This window comes from Poecile atricapillus, chromosome Z, assembly GCF_030490865.1.
Source record: "Poecile atricapillus isolate bPoeAtr1 chromosome Z, bPoeAtr1.hap1, whole genome shotgun sequence".
NCBI classification, from domain to species: domain Eukaryota; kingdom Metazoa; phylum Chordata; class Aves; order Passeriformes; family Paridae; genus Poecile; species Poecile atricapillus.
Window position 1 is genome coordinate 31,558,542 of NC_081289.1, and position 20,953 is coordinate 31,579,494.

A 20,953-nucleotide genomic window follows, 5' to 3' on the forward strand; every position below is an offset into this window, starting at 1 on the left:
GGACACAGCTGGTAGGCCAAAGTAGCCTCACATTGAACTGAAAAATAGTAACAGTTTCCAGTCCCAGGTGGTAATTTAATTTTGCATCTTGACAGTGCATGCATTTTCTCTAGTAGTAGGGAAGGCTTCTGTAGAGCTCTCTCCCATTTACAGGATTCAGAGATTTAGCCTTCCTGAAAGAAAAAAAAAAATAGTTTCAAAAACTGGGGACACAGGCACTTCCAAAACAACTAGGTAAAAGATTTACTGTTCATCTGAACTGCTGACTAGCCTACACAGCTTGTGTTTTTTATCTAGAGCCCCGTACCTATGTAAAAGAAGCGAGATGAAAGCATTGGTAGAAATGCAAAGCAAAGCTAAAATGAGTATGACTTTGAATTATAAGAGTTGGGTTCCTGTCATGGCAAAAACACAAGTCAAAAATGATAGAAGAGTCACAGCAGAGTTGTCTGGGTTTTTTTTACTTAAATACTGAAACATTCAAAATTATGAAAACGGAAAAGCCTCTTAAATCCTTGCAGAAAAAAATAATTACGCATAAGTCTTAAAAAATTATAACCTGCTTCAAAGCATGCCATGCTTTTCTCAGGCTACGCAGTCTTTATCTCTAAACACACCTTTGTGAAAGTGTTTGGACTGAGGAAAGTATACTGCCCACCTCCCATTCTGGACAGCTGACTGATGTTCCACAGAAGGCTGAGTACCAATAGTGCATAATCCTGGGAAATGAATAACAATGAAAAGCCTCTTTTTTAAAAAACAAAACAAAACAGGATTTGGCAAAATTCTTCCATCTCCACGAATGGTAGCTGTAAAAGTCAAATTAACAAATTCCAGTTATGTTTACACATCCCATCATTAAGTTTCCATACCATCTTACTGTATTATTGTACTGTTCTGAAATACAAATAGTGTTCTGATACACTGAAGCGAACATGACACAACCAAAAACCAAATAGACGGAGCAGCAGCTTTCTTGCTACCCCACATGCCCTATTTCATCCTTCTCTTTGAAATGTTTATACTCACCCAGATGCATTTGTTGTACCCACCAGCCTGGTCTTACCCACATCTAAGAGGAGAAGCATGGTAGAGTCTAAAATTAGGAACATCTTAGGCCATGCCTTCATCAAAAGGATGTGTCACACAGGGTCAAGCCATACCTGCTATAATGATGTGTCCCACAGGGTGTGTGTGTAAGAAAAACCCTACCAAGTAGCTTCTGAACTCTGGCTTCTAATAATTTCTATGAAAAGAATCACCATTTCTGGTGCTGCATGTAAAAGAAAAGATGACCCCATCTTCTGGGTATTTGAAAACAGACTTCAACATCTGGCTCAAAAGTCTTTTGGTCCTGTCAAGTGACAAGAGAGCATGGCTCACTTAGCAGACAGCACAGCAGGTAAGTTTGCTTGACTTACTGTTAACAGTTAGAGCAACAGGAAAAAGCTGCCTGAAGAGCATGAAAGCAATAGGAAATTAATTTATTTTAAGGAGGTAGAAGAAATAGGGCTTGCCTTTTATACTGCTGGGCTGGAGGATGCAGGAGGGCCAGCAGCACAGGACATTTGTATTCAGATACACCCAGTTAAATTTATTGGCAATAATCAGCACACTCTGCAAGTATTTTTCTGAGTAATTTCCACTGCAGCTTGTTACACATGATTATCAGCCTACACATGTGAACTAACAAACAGCCAGCAATTTAAAAATTGAGGCCATAGTCCAAACTAGCTCTACTAGTCTGGGTCTATTATATTTGGGTTTAAAAAACCCAAAAAAGAACAAAGGGAAGAAAACACATCTGTAAAACCAAATGGATCTAAAGTAACCATGAGTGAAGTTAAGAAAGCCTTAAACTGTAGAAACAATACCAAGCCTCACTGAGCTACTACTAAACAGGCACCTTCCAGAGAGAAAAGTCTGGAAATTGCTGATAAGCAGGCAAGAACTGAAACAGATTTGTCTTGCTTGTTTCTAGCAGACTTAGTACAAAAATAGGTGAGCTGGAAGCCAGCCAGGCTACAAGAACCTGCTCCTATCACGTCAAGAAGTGCAGAAGAGTATGGTCTTGTTAGCATAAATGAAAATAGCAGCAGCAATATACCCAGCAACCCCACTCACCAGATATTCTTTCAAGTGCCAGCTTTCACTTTGCAATGCACAAGCACTTACACTAGCCAGTGTTTCCTGGGAAGTTCACACAGTTGCAGAAATTAAAATTCATTGCTGGGATGCCAAGATTCCCAAACAGCAACAGCAGAAATACACATTTCTGTATCCCATTTCATCCATTTCTGCACATTTAAACAGCACTGAGTTTAAACAATAATTGTAATTGGGGAAAAAACCCCATCAGTGTCTTATAGGCAGTACATGACATTGCGCCCTTCTAAATTGCAGCTCACATAATCAGGTTTGAAAGGACAAAAATCCAGCTTTTACCCAAAAACAGAGGAGAAAAGAACTGATACTTCTAAGTTAATATGAACTCTTCTATGGAGACAGACTGTGACTATAAAGGAGCAGGTGAAGTGTCTGTTTCCTAAGCACTTATGTTTAAGGCACTGTTACTGACCTATTACCAGAGCTGTCATTTTTACCACCAGTAACTACTGAAAATTTTAATATGCAAATAATGAGGCAAAGGTACAGAATTGGAAGACATTGCATATAGGCCTGCAGAGCCACGGGATTTAGTTTACCTTTACAAATGAGATTCAACAGTCAGATTTCACTGCAGCAGGAAGACAGATAATGACTTTTTACGTCATGAAAACGTCAAATACTCCAGGTTATTCTGCCTGCATGAAGTTGCAGCATACTCAAAGTATGCCTGCATACTCAAAAATAAATATCCCCACCAATTGTGCAATCAAATGTGAACGTTAGAAAGATGGGAAATCACATGAAATTTGACTCTATGCAAGAGGGCAAGCCAATGGCAAAGATTACATAGGCACATACACTGAAATTGAGTTGACTTCAGCTCAAAGCTGCATGTTGATGGCACCAGCAGCAGAGACCACCAGCTGCATTTGACATGTTCTAATACAGCTGAAGTCTAAAGACTGGCACACTCAAAATCTTTACCACACACCTTTACTGTAGTTGTTACATTTTGTCCTGTAAAGTGTTGATGACTTCTTGCCCTGTATTGCAGCACTGACAAGACTATTTAAACAAGCATGAAAGGCCAAGTTTCATATGAAGGATAAGACAAGGTCCAGTTTCAAGACAAGAAATGGCAAATCAAGTTTGTAAAATATTTAATAGAGCAGTTTCCCAGTGGACTCCTGACCAGAATCATAACCAGACTTCTAAAAAGTATATATATTTTCAGATCTGAAAATTTATCTTTATTTTTTACAAAATGGATTCCAGGAAGTTTAAAAGGCAATATCATAGAGGACTGGGGTGCAGAAATCAGGTGTAGTCATTCAAAGCATTCAAGTAGGAATATGGTCATATAAATATTTGAAAAGCATCTTTTATCATAAATGTTCAGAACAAAATGTATAACTCATTCCAAACTGAAAATTGAGCTTCATAGCACATATTTCCCTGAACAGAAAAAATTTTTGAAGTATTTCTAAAGGCCTGAAAGCATTTTTTTTTTTCCATGGTTAGTTACAATTAGAAGACTTGCCTTAGCTTAAATTCTTTCCTTTCCAAATATGGAAAGTATTAACATCAGTCCACTGTTAAAACAGACAATGTGTTGCAAATTAATTCTGGTATAGTATGTTCCAAGAAAGCCTAGAGTATAAAGGTGCTGAGGTGGCTCTGAGTTAGTAGTCGTCGCCCCTGCTGACGACCTCCTTGCAGGTGGGGCGCAGCAGGATGGTGTGCTCAAACTGCGCCGTGTACGAGCCCTTGATGTCGCACAGGGGCGGGTACGGATCCACGATGCCCAGGTCGCACAGGTTCTTCAGCGCCATCAGGTATTTGCTCTCCCCCAGGCGATCCAGCCACCGGCGGCAGAAGGCAAGAGTACCAAAGTTTTCATTGATAACATTTAGCAAGTGTTTCGCTCTTGGAAGCCTTGAAATGAAAAAAAACCAAACAAGAATGCGTTGGAGAAGAAATAGGTATCACCAGCATGCATTCACTACAGAAGTAAAGCACACCAATTAAGAATAAGGTTAGAATGCAAGGTCTTTTCAGATTGCCTAGACTTGGAGATGTCTTTCTACATCAATCATATGTTCTCTTTAGAAAATAAAATGCACTCTCCTCCTGCAAATAGGTAACCTTCAAAACAGATTGTGAACCTATCTGCAAACCTACATTAAACATAGAGACAGGAATCTTTCTCTTAAAAAATAAAAGGACATTTCATTTCATAAAGAAAAACAGAATTCTTCCTGATCCAGAGTGATCAGTAATCTGAACTAATTTTGGCAGAAGTTTGGTGGTTTAAAATGCTGAGTTCTCACTTCTGTAGCCAAATACTCAGTAAGCTTTTTATTCATACTTCTTACAATATACAGGCATTAAAAATATATATTTATAGATCTACGAAGAACTAAGCTTATTTGCAGTGAAGCAGTTCCTCTGCAATCTTTAGTCTAATTCTTCCCGTCATCTCTCACATTCCTAGTACGTGCTATGGAAAAGCACGTATGCCTGCTGTTTCCCACCAGAGTATCTTTGTTTCAGAAAATAGGTTGCACTCCTTAGAAATGCCAAAATGCAAAGCCAGTGAACCTAACAATGAGTAATTTCTTCATTTTACAGCAAGGCACTAAAACAGAAACTCAAAACTCTCAAAATATCATAAAGTAAAACAGTTCAAATAGCGTAATAGATTCTGGGAACAGCAGTAAGACAAAAATTGTGGCACACAACCACAGAATAGCTATTGACTAAAAAAACCCACTGTACATTTAACACACAGATAAATACACAAATATAATCTATATATTACTCATCATCATGAAATCATGAAAAAATAATGGTAGGAAGATTGTTAAAAAAACAATACGAAATTCTCAAAACATATTTTCTGTTTCTTGGAAATAATTCCATATTGTTCCACATTAACAGAGTGTATTTTGTAAGTTGCTAACACTGTCCTTTGAGTCCTCTGACAGTGCTGTTAGTGAAGAACATGCATTATATCAAATTTGAATCCCAAGGGAGTGGTAGCTCTATCAAAATACACCAACGAAATCCAACCTTATTGGCACATGCCCGACATCAAAGTTCTTCATATAATGAGAACACTCCATATCATCATGAACAACACCTTTTCCTGTGCTACCAAAGGTTTCTATAGCATACACTTCACCTTCCTAAGGAGAGAAAAAAGGAACATGTTGCAATATGAATATGTAACATTGTGTCATTCTGATACAACATCTCAGTATGACAACTTCTGAATACAAGTAATTAAATGTGAACCTATTCAATCACCAAATCAACGTAGAAAAAAATTCAGCAAGGAGATTTCACACATTAGGGTTGCAGTTATCTCCAAATCATCAACTATTTACATTAGTACCATTTTATTTCAAGCCAGAAGCATCAGCATGTTTCTAGACACAATTTTTCAAAGTCCTTGCAGTTGAAACATTGTCAAGGCATATATCTAACACAGCTGAGAAACTACATTTGCTAACTGGAAGCACTTCTCCTGTGCTATTTAGATATAAGTCCTAGGAAATGTGTAGTTTAGAAGTAGCAAACTGGTGTTGATTACAGACACTACACTGATGAACTTTCTGCCCAATTTCTGCAAGAATTTTCTGAGAACAGGTGCTAGTATATACCCTTAACCTGCTCATTTCCATTCCACAAGATGAATTTCTTCAAGAAATGAAGGTGATGTATATCTGCAAGGGCATTATCAAAATTCTAGCCAAGAACATACTGAAGTGCCATTATACAAATTTATTTCTGCCAAGAGCATTCACACATCCTTAACAGTAGGACTGTGACAGGGACACTGAGTTGCATTGTTTATTTTATTAAGCTACTTTTAAAGTCACAAGCCCAAAATAAGAAGCCATATGAAAAGCAGTAACACGGGCTTCAAATTCAAGAAAAACTCTTGAAGATATCCCTGAATATTCAACTGACTCATTAAAAAAAACACAAACCCTCAAAAACCCCCACGCAACGCTGCCACAAGATTCACTTAACACCCACTTTTTCTGAATAAGGATCATGAGAGGCTCTGTTAGTCACAAAAAACTCACTGGGTTGCAGTTTGATACTATAAATAGCGCAGTACATTAAGACCTTGGCTATGCTCCACATTCTTCATTGCCAAACTCACTGTGTTTAATGATGTAGGATTGTGTCCTAAGTAACCTACAGAAGTTGAAGAAATTAAAAAATGTCTTCTCCCCAAAACCAAACCATTAACTAAGTCAAACTAAGAAGAACACACAAGCTTTTTTACCTTCCTTTTCCAATACTCTTAATCCCTTTGCAGCCTTATAGATAAGATGATAATTAAAACTTTGTCTTTTTATGCACATCATAGGTCAATAACTATGATACAAGTCTTGGGTGATGAGAGTGAGCCTACCTCAAAAAACAATCCTGTCCAGACCACACCTGTGCCTAATCAGGTCTTACAAGTTTTATCTATCCTGATAGACTTACTGGTGATCATTAGTGATGAGGCTTATAATGAAATTAAAAGCTTCTTGTCTCATCACCCAACTTTTAAATCTTACCTCATTAGAACAAGAGCTTCAGTGAAAATGATGGCTAAATCTCAGGTTCCATGTTTGAATACTGCCTTGCCAACTGGTACTTTGTCACATCATCTACAGCCATTGCCCTTCCCCTGCTCCAGAACACTATCCAAACAACATCTTTCAACTAGCCTCTCACATTAACTACAAATACATTTTAGTTATTTTGTATCTTCAGAGAAAGACTGCATTGGAAGCTTTTCAAGAAAAATACTATATCTAACAGTACTCACAAAAAGTCATCCAAAACTACACTACAAGAATTACTTGAGTGAGAGAAGATTTCATTACAGAAGAAACAAACAGGAGTATGAATGACCTGCGAGTCATCCAGGAAAACTCTGATTTCCTGAATTCCAGTTCACCCCTAAATATTCCTGTCCTTTTCCATGCTCCTAAATGCAACATTCAAACACACCATTTAATATCATATACACACTGAGAAATAAATATGCAGGAATTTCAGTACGTATTACTATGGCATTCAGATTTCAGCAGCAGTGGATTTCTCTTTTGGTGACGTTTTTTTGTTTTTTGGTTGTTTTTTAAATAGCAGAGTTCTGAGGCTTCAATTTTCAGAAAGTGTGAGATAGCTGAACACTCCAGGGCTAAAATGAAGAAGCCACTGAGACAAAACTACTCCTGTACAGGATCATTACACAGTACAGCCATTACTCCACTACAATTATTCACCAGGATGACAAAAACTACAAATTGAAAGTGCACAGGAAATACTGTTCGTGCAATGATACTGGGGAAATTTAGCAGAAAGAATAAAGAACTTGACTTACCTCCATTCTTGTGGCTTCTCCTCCTTTCACAATGGGGACTGTTTTTCCTGCATGTATCCTATATGGCCCAATGGAGTGTCCATTCAAATTACGAATTGGCTTCACTTTGGAAGAAAACATTAATATTACAGGCAATTTCCTAGCAAATGTTAAAAACCCTTTAGGGCAATTTGGTTTCTTATACCATATAAAAAGTACAGTAGTGTGTCGTCATATTGCGGAGGAACCAAACACAGAATTATCCACACATCTTGTACAAACACCAGCCAAGACACAAGTTAGTTTTGTATGCTTTAGCAAGGCTTCATTATTTAAGAGCAGCAACTCCAAGAGTAATAAAAGCTTCTTAATAAAGCCAAATAGCAAGTAACAAATTATCTGCACAGTTCAAAAGTGTTGTTTAGCATTCATCTTATCTGTTAAAGATACAATACTTAGAAGGATAAGCCAAGACCATTTCTCCAAAGGAAAGGCAAGCCAGCCATGAACATGTATCTATGCAAGACTCATACCATACTTCTAGCAGGAAAGTCTTTTCAATATCCTACATCAAAATCAATATTTGTACAAATCTATATACAGATACACACTTCTAAAACAACTACCCCTATATAAAGAAAATAACTTGCCTTGATATGTTTTGCCATCAATTTCAACTTCATAAGACTCCATAACTTCTTGTATGGCCTCTCCCACATCACAGAGACGCACATCTATTCCAGCACACTGAAAAATAAAGTGCAAATTTAAATGGACAATAATCACAACATTTACTGAAAAAGACTTTGTAAATTACTTACATAATGGTCATACCTTTATTCCAGTATTTGTTGCATCCTTTACAGCTTGTAATAGTCTGTCGTATTTTGGATTGAATGTGACTGTAAAAGCACAGTCAATAATACGACCTGAAATCAGCAGAGGTTGGTTAGCTTCATAGCATTTGCATTGAATAACATTCTCAAAGTTTTAATTAATAAATGAAAACTAACCACTAATATGTGTTCCAAAATCTATTTTGCAAATATCATTGTATTGCAGGACTGTTGGATCTCCAGCATTGGGAGTGTAGTGGGCAGCACAATTATTCAGAGAACATCCCGTAGGAAATGCAAGACCTGCATTTAAACCATTTTCCTTTATCAGCTTACGTGAGCAGTCTTCTAGTTTTTCACTAAAATGCAGAGGAGAGGGAGAAGAAAAAAAAAAAAGAACAAGACAGTTGTGATTAGTATTTCTTATGATAATTTCAAATAAATCAATGCAAGAACAAATATTAAAGTAAATATTAAAGTAAATGCTTTAATATATTAAAGAAATATTAAAGTAAATGCTTTTATGTCAAATCAAACTATTTGTATGCCAAGTAGATAGACAACCCTAGGCTGGAAAACATAAGCAGAACACAACAATTTTCAGTTCTTTGTGTTGTTTTCTCTACCCTTTCTTGGGAAAAGATGAATCCTTCTCTATTGTTTATAATCTAAGTTTAAAATATTTATCCTTACAAGCTACATTTAACCCATTCTTCCTGAGCAGCAGAGGTTAGACAACCAAAGTTCAGGCAAATTAAATGCATTCTTTACAATTACTGTGATTTAAAAGGAGGTGGGAAAAAGGAAGTAAAGCCTCTCCTTTATTAAAAAAACCTCAACTTTTCATTATTAAAGGATATTTTAAAAAAAATTGAGTGATAACTGTGATAAAATAAAACCTTGTGAGACTAGCATTTGTTTTTTGGTTTTGTCTAATCTCAAAATGCTAGCTACTGCAAATCCACAAATACATGTCCATCAGTGCATTCCCCTTCAGTGTCAGTGAATGAGGTAAACTGCTGCTCACTGCAGTGCACCAAACACTGATTTTAAGAAAGCAAGAGAAATATGAAAAAAGAGAGCATGTTTTAATCAGCAAGGCCCCACTGCATGAGGTACTTTAGGAAGAATAGTCATATTTTGAGAAAATGACTGCTTAGAGCAGTCAAACTGTAATTTGACAGATTTGTTTCAGCCAGACTAGTGAGCTGCTTTTCTTCTACATTTCCTCGTGGTATATTATGTCTTTCTGTTATCCTTGCACAGTTACCTTGGGGATCAGCTCTCATTAGCTTTCTTACTATCCTACTCTTGTCAGCACAGTCCTCAGTCACACCAGGCTGAATGCACCTGATTTTGGAAGCTAAACTGTTCTGGATAGGTGCAGTACTTGGACAGTAGACATTCAATCTAGATAAACTGAAGGACAGAAAAAGTAATAGTTGGAAGAGTCACAAAAATCAGTCTAGGCTAATTATTTCTTTAAACTTAATCAAATTCATGTTCACCTGAATCCATTTTCTCAGTTACTTCTTACTGAGAATAATAAAAAACCCCACTGTGTTTCCACCAGAAACATCAGTCAGTCAATGAAGACTAAACATAGTACAAACCTTCCTGCCCTGGACTGAATACACAGCCATGCTGGTTTTATGCCTCTTTGCTCAGTCCCAGGCACAGACTGCACCTGCACTGTCCACATGGCATTTCATGATAATTCTGGCAAGCAGCAGCAGTGCTACTGTTATTGCTGCTTCTCCAAGCAGCGCTGCAGAGTAGCAAAGGCACTGAAATCTAAATGAAGCATATAATCAAAGTAAGTGAACATCACGGAAAGCTTAGTTTAAAATTCCGTATAATCCCAGGCCCTGTAAAGCTGCATAAGCTAAAAATACAAGAGGAAACTTAAAGGAAATAATTGGCAGCACTGGTTATGTACTTCAAACACAAATCTCTCCAACACTCATTACACAGTGAATTCAGCACATAAAACTAAGACTAAATCTCTCCCCTTCTGGAAAATGAAGAAAAATCTACAGTAGTCTTCCAGTAGATGTGTGTCCTCACCAGATTTCTATCATTGTCATTCCAGGTTTTATCCAGCTCATAACGTATTTCCTCACTTGTCTATGTGCCTCTGCAGCCTCCCGAAAATCATTCCAGATTTCCTCACTGGCTTGGTCTAGTGCTTTCTTTTCTTCATTAGTTGTTCTCCAAGCAGCAGTTCGCCTTGAAAATAAAGGAAATATTTCAAACAAGTTACTATAATCACAGCAGTCATTACAACTTCTGTCTAAAGCCTGCACAGTGTTTATTAACCAGTCAGGTCTACATTTTCCTGTGTAAAAGAAAATATTCTGATTTATACAATTTTCAGAATAAAAGAAGGCTATTTAAAAAAAAGAAATCTATCAGTACTACACACTAGCAGCTGTGAAAGGCAGTAACATCCTACCAAAGGCCCAGACAAGCACGGTGCTCGAAGGATTAGCAAGTTTTCAAAGAGATAGAACAGGCATAAAATTCATATTAATGCTTGCAATTCCACCTTAAGTTTAGCAGGGCAAAATACTGCAACAGGTTCTACTCATGCAAAAGTGGGGTGTTTTTTTCCCAATCTTATTCATTCAAACAGCATTGCTCCTGTATAGAGATGAACCTCAGCACTGCAGTGTGGCTGCTTGGCCCAGAAACCGCTGCTGACACAGACAATAAGCATCTTCAAAATTTAAGAGCTTGCAGTTCCAGTATTATTTTCATTCACACTCAGAATGCTTAGGTAATAACACCTAACACAGTGCATGGTAACTATGACACATGCCAGAATGTTACTTTCTAAATGGGCTGGATGGTGAATTAACATGTCTTATGGGAGAGCACCACTCATTCTGTCTCTTTGGTAGGTTCACAGAATAAATATACAAATATCTTTTAATAAAGGGCTAAGTGTAAGATTAGCTTTGAATATATTTTGCATTATGCAAAAATACATAGCAACTAAGGTTCCATGAAAGCAAACAAACAAAAATGTAATTTAAGTCCTCCAACAACTGTCAGAACTTGGCTAGAAGACTACTCTGACTACAAAGTAGAGACAACCCTTTAAATGGTGAAGCTGCAACCACATAATAGTGCAAAAAAGCCTAGTGATGACTCAAAGAACTCCATACATGCTATGCAACACAAAAACTACTAATAACAATACACAGCTACACGTGCTGGCAGGTGATCTTAAAAAAATGTGCGGTGGAAAAGATGGACTAAAGATGCTAAAGTACACCGGTTTTCAAATTTAGAAATTAATGCAAATTAATTGATTCTAAGCAAACAACTGAGTACCCAGAGTGTAAAAGATTAGTTTTTGAAATCCAAAGGTGTAGCTTTTCACCTGTTTCATAGACTTGTAACCTAGCTCCACTCTGAGTTTTCTTGACATCCAAAAAACAGGTACAAGTGAACCAAGAGACTATGCCCTGCAGTTTTGCTGCACTTTGTACTAAGAATAAATACTTGTATGTAAATTCATAAGTATATATATCTATTTATACTGAGTACTTCAAAAAAGTTGAAAATTTAAAGGAGGATGACAGGCAAATATTCCATGCATCTTTGTCAGGATGATCAGAGGATGCAAAATATTTTGAGACCCTTTCACTTGTTTTCATTGAACTTTCTGCTCCTTTTCAGATAAAAGTGCAATTTACATTTACCTTTCTGAGCAGTTTTCTTAATCCAATATCAAGTATCACACATACTACTCTTACAGTTTGCCTCAATCTGGGAAATCCTACCAAAAAAAAGACAGCAATGGGCTGCAAAACCTGGTCCCCCGCACTGCCACTAGAAAACTGGACTTCTGCCATCACAGTAGTCATTGAAGATGGAAAAGGTGCACTGCAGAAAAACACTGGGGACAGAGACTCAAGGATCCTTTCAGACTGTTCTGGATTCCAGCAGCGAACACCCCTTGCTAGCAAGAACTGCTGACAGAGTCTGGGCAGCTGCTCTGCCATCTGTCACAGACTTGAGTGCAAACTCCAGCAAACTGGCAGGAAGCCATCCTCACTCTGTCTTACTGTATTTCAGCATATAGTCACCTCACTCAAGTCGACTGGGGGACAGAACAGCCTCTACATGTAAGAACACTGTATCAAAGCATTTTGCTGACAAAGCTGTACTGCCACCTGGGAGCTCAGGAAGGGAGGCAACAAGAATTCCTGCTAGGGCCTAATCACTTCAGGACACATGAAAAATCAGTTGGTCAGATGAAGGCTTCACACCAAACATCAAGTCCTCCACCAGGTACATAAGCTAACTAGCAAGCTTTTGACAGTTTCTTAATGTGCTGCCTACTATATGTCAGCTGAAGAAATTCAACTCTTGCTCCAAGCCACGTGGTCTGGCTTTTCACTCCAGTTCACAGCCTGCAGTTTTCATTGCAGGATCACATTGTAAACTAGATTCTAGTGATCAAAGAATTCTAGAAAATTTCCCCAGATTATCTTCACCCAGATAATCCAGCCATCCAGAGGGAGCATTCCAGGCTTGAGAGGTGGGCCTACGTGAACCTCATGAAGTTCAACAAGGCCAAGTGCAAGGTTCTGCATCCTGGGTCAGGACAACCCCACCACAAATACAGGCTGGGTGAAGAACGGATTGAGAGCAGCCCTGAGGAGAAGGATTTGGGGGTATTGGTGGACAAGAAGTTCCACATGACCCAGCAATGTCCACTCACAGCCAAGAAAGCCAAATCATACACGGGGCTGCGTCAAAAGCAGTGCGACCAGCAGGTCAAGGAAAGTGACTCTGCCCCTCTACTCCGTTCTTGTGAGACCCCACCCAGAATACTTCATTCAGCCCTGGGGCCCCCAACAAAAGAAAGATATGGAGCTCTTTCAGTGAGTGCAGAGGAGGGCCATGAACACGATCATGGGTGTAGCACCACCCCCATGAAGAAAGGCTGAGAAGAGTTGGGGCCGTTCAGCCTGGAGAAGAGAAGGCTCTGGAGAGACCTTATAGCACCTTCCAGAAACTGAAAGGGTTTTTCCAAAGTCACAGAGTGGCAAGACAAGGGGTAATGGCAATGAACTGAAAGATGGTAGGTTTAGATTAGAAGCTAGGGAGAAATCCTTTGCTGTGAGGGCATTGAGGCACTGGAAGAGGTTGCCTGGAGAAGTTGTGAAGGTGTCTCTGACCATGGCAGGGAGCTTGGAACTAGCTGATCTTCAACATATCTTCCAAAGCGAACCAGTCTGACTCTGTAACAGCACATAGGCAGAAACAAGTAGGCAGGGTCAAGAATTCCTTAATTCTACTTTAACAAAATTGATGTATCATGAAATACTGCTTATTTTCTGCTGTCCCAGCTGTGTAATTTCAAATTCCCACGTCTTCAAGAAAAAACAAGCTTCCAAAAAAAAAAAAAACTGGAGATATAAAAACGTTAAACCTGTTAGTCTGTTGTCTGTGGAAGTACTGATTATCTGCTTTTTTTTTTCCCCTGAAATTTGAATGACATCCATTTCTAGTTGAACTTCTCACACAAAATATACAGTTGTAGGTTGATGAGAGGTAACTTTAGAAAGCACATGACATCAACAGTTAAGAATAGAAGTGCGACACTTAAAAAAATCAAAGACAAAACCCTACTGACCTCAGCATGAATAAGGGACGGCACAAAAATGCTCCACCAGTATATAAAATGAAGCTGTTACTCAGAATATGAAATATCCTGGCATTAATGCCAGCTAATAATTTAAGTAGTTGCTCGTATTAGGGAATGCTAAAGTAGTAAGATTTATATATTTGAACGAGGAAGAAAAATAAGCACATATTTGTTTAAGCACATGACATGAGGAGACTACTTCAGGTTCCTTAGAAGTATATACTCTTCCTCCATAGCTGAACACTGCAGTACAGAAAAGACACCCCTGCTATGAGAGGAGGTTTGTTTTTATGGCTTTTTATTCTTTTCCTTTTCAATAAATAGTAGTTAAACCAGGGCAAATATTTTAATCTTCAATAGCTGAATATGTATTAGAGGTGTAAAGATAGTGTGTTATTAGTTAATAAACTACATACATGATTAAGTTGTTTATTATCTAAGTTCCCAGTTTACTTAAATCATATTCTTACAAACATGGCACATGTTAAATACTTAACTCAAACATTAAAGAATCACTCCTGGATCAGCCTGTCAGAACTATCCTGTGCAAGCTCCTCATTAACATGCTGATCTTGAGCATGCCAACAGGGCAGTCTATTTATAAATAAATAGGAGTACACCTTGTGCTCAAACTGAAGTAATGAAAAAGAAGAAAAAGCTTCCTTAAAAGCAAATTTTCATCTCATAAAAATGCAACTGTATTATCTGAACACAATTTTTAGGGGGTATTGGACTCTTACTTATTTTACTTACATTCTCTAAGAAACAGGCATTAAATTAAAATAACCAATAAAAAATTTTCAAAATAATTTCATTCTGAAAAAAAAGTAATTGAAAACTAGACAATGCTTTCAGACATACAAATATTTACCTACTCCCTCCCTTTGGTTCAAACTATTTTTTGAGACCTTTGTTTCAGTATTTCCTGTGAAGTTTCAAAGTTTTCAGTAATACTTGGTCTTTTCATTCAAGTTTGCATACAATTCAAGCTAATTCTATGCCACGTATCCTGTGTCTCTGTAAAATATGACCTTCCACAACACATCACATAGGAAAAGAAAAAAAAAAAAAATCAGGAAAACTCATTCAGGTTGGTATTCCCTAGTTTCTAACAATGCATAAAGAAATAGTAGTCTCCTGTAAAAACATAAGGGTGCAGACCTCTGTTCCAGTGAACCACTGGAAGCTATTGCTTGTTTAGTGCAACTGCACATTAGTCCCACATCACTATGAGTTACAAAAACAGGTGAGGTTACAATAACGATAGATTCATTCCAAGAGAGAGAAGCAATGTACAAAATATACCATGTAGGCTTTTAAATGAAATTAAGAAATTGACATGCCTCTACCAAAAAATAAGTAACAAAGTTGGCATCCCAATGGTCACAAAACTGCTGCATAACAGTGTCTTATCTCCCTCAGTTTTAAACCTTCACTCACTTCTAATTCAGACAATGTTTTTCTTACAAGCTGCCTCCTGGAAGTCTGTCAGTACCCTGGGTCTCAAGGGCCCCCTGCCTCATGGCAATTATGCTCATATGGGCTACACCTTAATTAAAAGGGAAAGACAAACATTTCTGGCCTGAAAACCTGTGTTCATTGAGTTCCTGGATAATCCAGTTAAAGAAAAAGAGGGCAAAACCCAAAGTACATTACTAATTTTGGCCATTTAGCTGTACATTCATATTTTTTTTCAGCACATCAAAATGAAAGCACTTATTTCTTAAGCTTAAAACACTCACCCATCTTGTGTTGGTGGATATTCACATTCTTCTCCCTTTGGGAATACGTTGCTGGGAAATAGCTCACATATTGGAATAGAAGGTGGATCTGTCTGGACCTTAGCTGTTGAGTATCATTTAAGAAAGTGTTACACATGGGACTCTGGAAACATTAACCATCTTATTTCCACCATAAAAGGTAAACAGCAGAAGTTATTAAAGATCCCATTAACTGGAGTTTGGGTTTCTACCAAGACAACATTGTATCACAATGCCCTCACATGACTTTGTTTAGCCAATGCTCAAGGCCAATGAATGCCCTCAATGGCATTCACGGATACCAGAAAGAAGACAATTCAGCCTACAAACACTAACTGCACCCCTAAATTTGTTTCAGCTGCAAGAACAGCACTTGCACACACTTAATGCCAAACATTCACATAATCTGTATTTTTGTGCTTGATACCTACGTCCTTTCTTCTTTTTCTTCTTCTTCTTCTTTTTCCCCGTTGCTCCATCTCCTTCACCCTCTCCATCTATAGGAAAGAAAGCGCTCAGCTGAACATAAAATAATCTTAAAAGTATCAAAGGAGTTTGAATAAAACACAAAAACATCTAGGCAATCTGAAAACACTCCTATTACAGCAGAATTTAATGGATTAAAAAACAACCTCTAGAAGCTGCTGCCAAACCATCAGCATTTTCAGTCCCTACACCAAACACAGACCTAAGAAAATAGTTTTGAAAGTCAACAACAAACGCATCATCAAACAGAGGAAAAAAGAGAGTTCAAGTGAAGTGTTTACAGAACGTCCTACCTCATACTCATCTGTTCTCATTTCAGGCAATTAGATGCCCAGGAATTGTTGAAGGACATGAGAGAACTGTATTAGACACAACAGCTAACAAAAAGCTAGAAACTGCTACTTCCACCCCATCTTCTGATGCTTCAGCTAAAAGAACTTACTGCATCTGGAAGGATAAAGACCCCAAAGAAGTAAAGATGACAGCACTCTAGGCCAGGATAAGTTTAATCTTGAGATAACAGGGAATGTCACAAACAACACTCAGCAAAACCACTGAATTTGGGAGATACAAGGGTGGTCAAAGACTAAAACAGGTTTCCCAGAGAGGTGGAAGATGCCTAATCTCTGGAAGTAGTCAGGGTCAGCCTGAATGGGGCTTTGAGCAATGTGATCTAGCTGAAGACATCCCAGCTCACTGCAGAGGCTGGGACCAGATGACCTTTAAAGGTCCCTTCCAGCCCAAAACATTCTATGAATCCAACACCAATGGGAGGTTCCAGGGAGCACAGCAGGTAAGAAGCAACAATCAGCCACATCATTTAAAGTCACATCTGGGAGGTAACAACAACCCTACAGGCTTCACATTTGGCTACATCAGATGCCTACTTACTTCATACTCAGTATCTCAGGTGCTATCAGCTACCTAAACCTTCTGGTCCTAAACACAAATTCTTTTCAAAGTAGACAAGTACTAGTCATCTACATGTAGAACATTTTCATATACAAGAGGAAGTAAAATTAAAAGAACTCCTAGAATCAAATCAAAGCATTCCATTTTTAGTGTGTTCATACAGAAGTTTGTATTTAAAAACAAGACCAAACCAAAACACTCCAGTCAATAGATTTCAAGACTCTCATGATGGTCAACCCCATCTGCAATTTTATGCCATGATGAGTGCTGTAATTCTGCATCTGGGGCAAATTTTAGTAATGTCACTCCTGCCCCTCCCCAGCTCATTTTAGCACTAAGTATCTTAAGTTTCTCTAAAAAATTACAAATAAAAATATTTTGTATCTATAATAAAGTTCCAACCTACCAGATTTTTCATCAATCTGTATTTCATAGGCAACCGAAAATCCTTACCAATACATATAAATTTATTTTAAATGTGGTAACTTTGTCACATTTGTCTTGACCTTGAGCAGTGTCCAAACCATTCATAAAGAAATTAGACATACTTCAATTCACCCATCAAGTGATTTTTGGATTTTTTTTAAAAGGCCAGGCCTAAACTGAAGGGAAAAAACCCCAGCATTTCTTAAACATTGCTGCTGTTGTTATCTGCATATTGTAGCTTTTTCATACATCACTGCACGTGAAACTGCCAACGGCAAGCCAAACAAACCCTGTCTATGCTTTCATGTCCTTGAAGACTGCTGCAGACTAACCGTGCTGCCAGAAACATAACTACTGCATCTGACTGATACTCTGCTTGTCTTCAGGTTATTCAGCTAAAGAAAAAAAAAGGTCACCAAAAAGAGCAATTTCAGATTTTCACAAAACAGAAGTCCAACCTTGTATCATTTTGGTATAGCCATTTAATAACTTAGCACAGTATCATGTAAAAATGTTACATATCAGTATATTTTAACATGGCAAGAGAAATACAAAGCGCACTTCCTAATCTCTCCTAGAGTTCAGAAGTTTTAGAGTCTCCTTTTTGAGGCTGCTCAGTTACAGGCTTATCAAGAGGAAAAAAAAAAGAAAAAAGGGAGTAGGTATTTTATTAATTTTCATCTAAAGCAGCATGTCTTAAATAAACAATACAATTAAGATGGCAAATAGTGAGAACCAGCACAGGCAAGAACATAGCTGTCTTCAAAAAAACTTTAATTAGTTTTAATTTTCTGCAAAGTATCAGTTTTACTAAAAACACATGCAAGTCTAATACGTGAAAAAAGGGGAAAATTATTCACTTCATTTTTTTATGCTTTCTAATACTGTAATACAATTGCTAATAGTGTAAAAAAGGTAAGAGAGCACAGCATTTGATCTACAACTATCTTGTTATTTTTCCTGAGACAGAACTCCAACTATTCTAATGATTTCTAAGATTTCTTTTCATTGTTTACGGTTTTCACTACCCTCCTCAATACTTCTTCCCCAAGTTGCAATGATGGCAAAGCACATATTGCATTAATTTCAACTCCATAACCTGAAAGATACCACAAAACAAACCATAAGAACACATTTCTATGTGAAGTACCTGCATTAAACTTAATGCTGCAGATTGGTAATGGTCAAAGATAAATTTTCTACTTAATACATCTCATCACTCTGAATTAATTTTTTAAAACTTCCATAACCAACTCATTAAAACAAAACTCTGGAAGGACAAATTCCAGCAAGTGAACTAAGATTTCTAAGCAGACTGCTCAAAGTGCTGAGCCAACTTTATATAATTCAGAAAAATGAAACTAAATTACTAATTTAAGATTTTCTTAAACACCCGTTTCTGTTTAGAACTATTCATCAAATCAAAGGAAACACAGCACCTTTATCTGATACTCCTACAGAAAAGACAGACCTGGTCAGAATTTCAATACAGACACTTTCAAGGTTCTTCCTTAGAAAATCAACTACACAGCACAAGCAACACACACAAAGCATGTGTCTTGCTTATGTATTAATCTCCCCCAATTTAATTTTAATGAAAAATTGTAATTATAGATGAGCTGGTTTCAAGTCACTGGTAAAGACTCTAAAACCTATTTATTAAAATGCTCCCTTAAAATTTTCCCTATATGTTTTGGTTCAAGCCAAGAATAAGAGACATAATTTGGAACATAAATGTCTACTGACCATGGTAATGCAAGTAAGAAAGATTTATAGCTTACCTTATCTTAAACTAAACACTGCCCTTCAGTAGGTCTTTGAAGACACAAACCTTTAATAAATCTTGTATTTCTTTTATTTTTTATATGTATGCCTCTGTGACAGCAAAATCATTGACAAAAAGTAGAAAGTATAGACAGCTGCATCTCACCTCTCCAAAAAGAAGCCCAACCAAAATCAAACACCTGTAAACAGTCTGTTAAGAGGGAGCCTTGAAAGAAGGTGAAAATGGAAATGTTAAGAGAAAATATAAGTTATACTTGCCATCATCATCATCATCTTTTTCCTTCTCTTCCAGTGCTTGCTTGTCCAATTGTCTTGCTACATCATCAACAGCACCTTCCATTTCTTTATCAGTTTCCTGTCCTGTTTGTAAAGTTAAAGTACAACTTACAGTAAAACATTAACTCCACGTTAGTAACAATAGCCCCGAAAACTTTATAAAAACGTTATGTTGTACTCATCCTACAGACATCTGAGCACCTAATGCTATTTTCTGTCTTAAAGCAGCCCCAAAGTGTAAGGGGCTGTAACCGTGCACATTGACACATCTGATTACTTTTTTCTGCCAGGGTAGCTAATTCTTCTTCCCATAGCAGCAACCTGCTCTTGTGAGATAATATGGGCGTGAAGTAGATAATTATAAACGCACAGCACGATCATCGCTAACTGATGGCCTGCTAAAACAAACCCAAACCATCGCGCCTTTATGCTATTTGCCCAGACTTGCTCCAGCTCTCTCCGAGAACTTGGGAGGGGTGCAGAGCCGCCATCAGGCGGGATGACTTTTACAGCAGCAGTCTTACACCTTTCTCCCCCCGGGGCATAGGAGAGCTTGAGGGAAGCGGTGGCTTCTCTTGCGCACACCGGACCGAGGACAACCCCAGCTCCAGCCGAACGGCAGCAGCATCCTCCGGGTACCGCCAGCCCCGTCCGAGCCGCAGAGATCCCCCTTAGCCCGCACCGCTGCCACGGGCCGGGACAGCGGCCTCGGTGGCGCCCCGCACCCGCACTCCGGGACCCTTCAGCCACCCACGCCCGCCCACCGCCGCGGCCGCTCCCGGGTGTGCCGGTCCGCGGCCCCTCACGCCGCCCAGCCCGTCAGCGCAGGGTCGCGGCGCGGCCCGGCCCCTACCCGCGGGGCCCGTTCTGCCCTTCTTCTTCTTCTTGCGTTTCTTCTTGGCGCCATCCTCGGCGCCCAGCCCGGCCGCGCCGTCCTTGTCGTCGGGCTCGGGGGGCAGCTCGCCGTTCAGGTGCTGCTCCCGCTCCTCCGCCCGCCCCACGCCCGCCATGTCGCCGCGGCCGCGCCGCCTCGCGCGCACGGAGCGAGCCGGGGAGAGCGGCGGGGCCGGCGCCACGCTCTGTGGTGCGCGCGGGGCACGCCGGGACGGCGGAGGACTCGGCCGGGAGGGGGCGGGCCCTCGGCCGCGCACGCGCGCTGCCGCCGGTGTGCGCGCGCGGGCCCATGAGGGGGCGGCGGGGGCGTGGCCGGGGTAACTCCGGTCTGTGGGGAGCGATAAAAAATGGAAAGAAGAAATCTTTAAAAAACAGCTCTTTCCGTCAGAAGGAACAGCTGCTACATTTCCTTACGGCATGTATGATTGTCAAG

At 39.0% G+C, this 20,953-nt stretch overlaps 1 protein-coding gene across 1 annotated transcript; it reads right to left on the reverse strand.

The window, feature by feature from the left end:
* Positions 1–3,252: 3,252 nt before the first annotated feature.
* On the reverse strand, positions 3,253–20,753 carry LOC131572960 (methionine aminopeptidase 2). Its single transcript, XM_058826419.1, has 11 exons — positions 20,480–20,753; positions 19,609–19,710; positions 16,173–16,238; positions 15,724–15,826; positions 10,384–10,545; positions 8,494–8,675; positions 8,315–8,409; positions 8,131–8,227; positions 7,502–7,605; positions 5,182–5,297; positions 3,253–4,044 (listed from the first exon to the last, which is right to left on the reverse strand). The coding sequence occupies exons 1-11, from the start codon at positions 20,634–20,636 to the stop codon at positions 3,792–3,794; spliced, it is 1,437 nt and encodes a 478-aa protein (XP_058682402.1). The 5' UTR covers positions 20,637–20,753; the 3' UTR covers positions 3,253–3,791.
* Positions 20,754–20,953: the final 200 nt, after the last annotated feature.

Bases quoted from the DNA above. Each gene is read 5' to 3' on its own strand.
- LOC131572960 (XM_058826419.1), bottom strand. From the start codon at position 20,636: ATGGCGGGCGTGGGGCGGGCGGAGGAGCGGGAGCAGCACCTGAACGGC. The intron at 8,410-8,493 runs GTTAGTTTTCAT...TGCTGATTTCAG, and splicing joins TTTTGGAACACATATTAGTG to GTCGTATTATTGACTGTGCT. The intron at 8,228-8,314 runs GTATGACCATTA...TTTATTTTTCAG, and splicing joins CAACAAATACTGGAATAAAG to TGTGCTGGAATAGATGTGCG.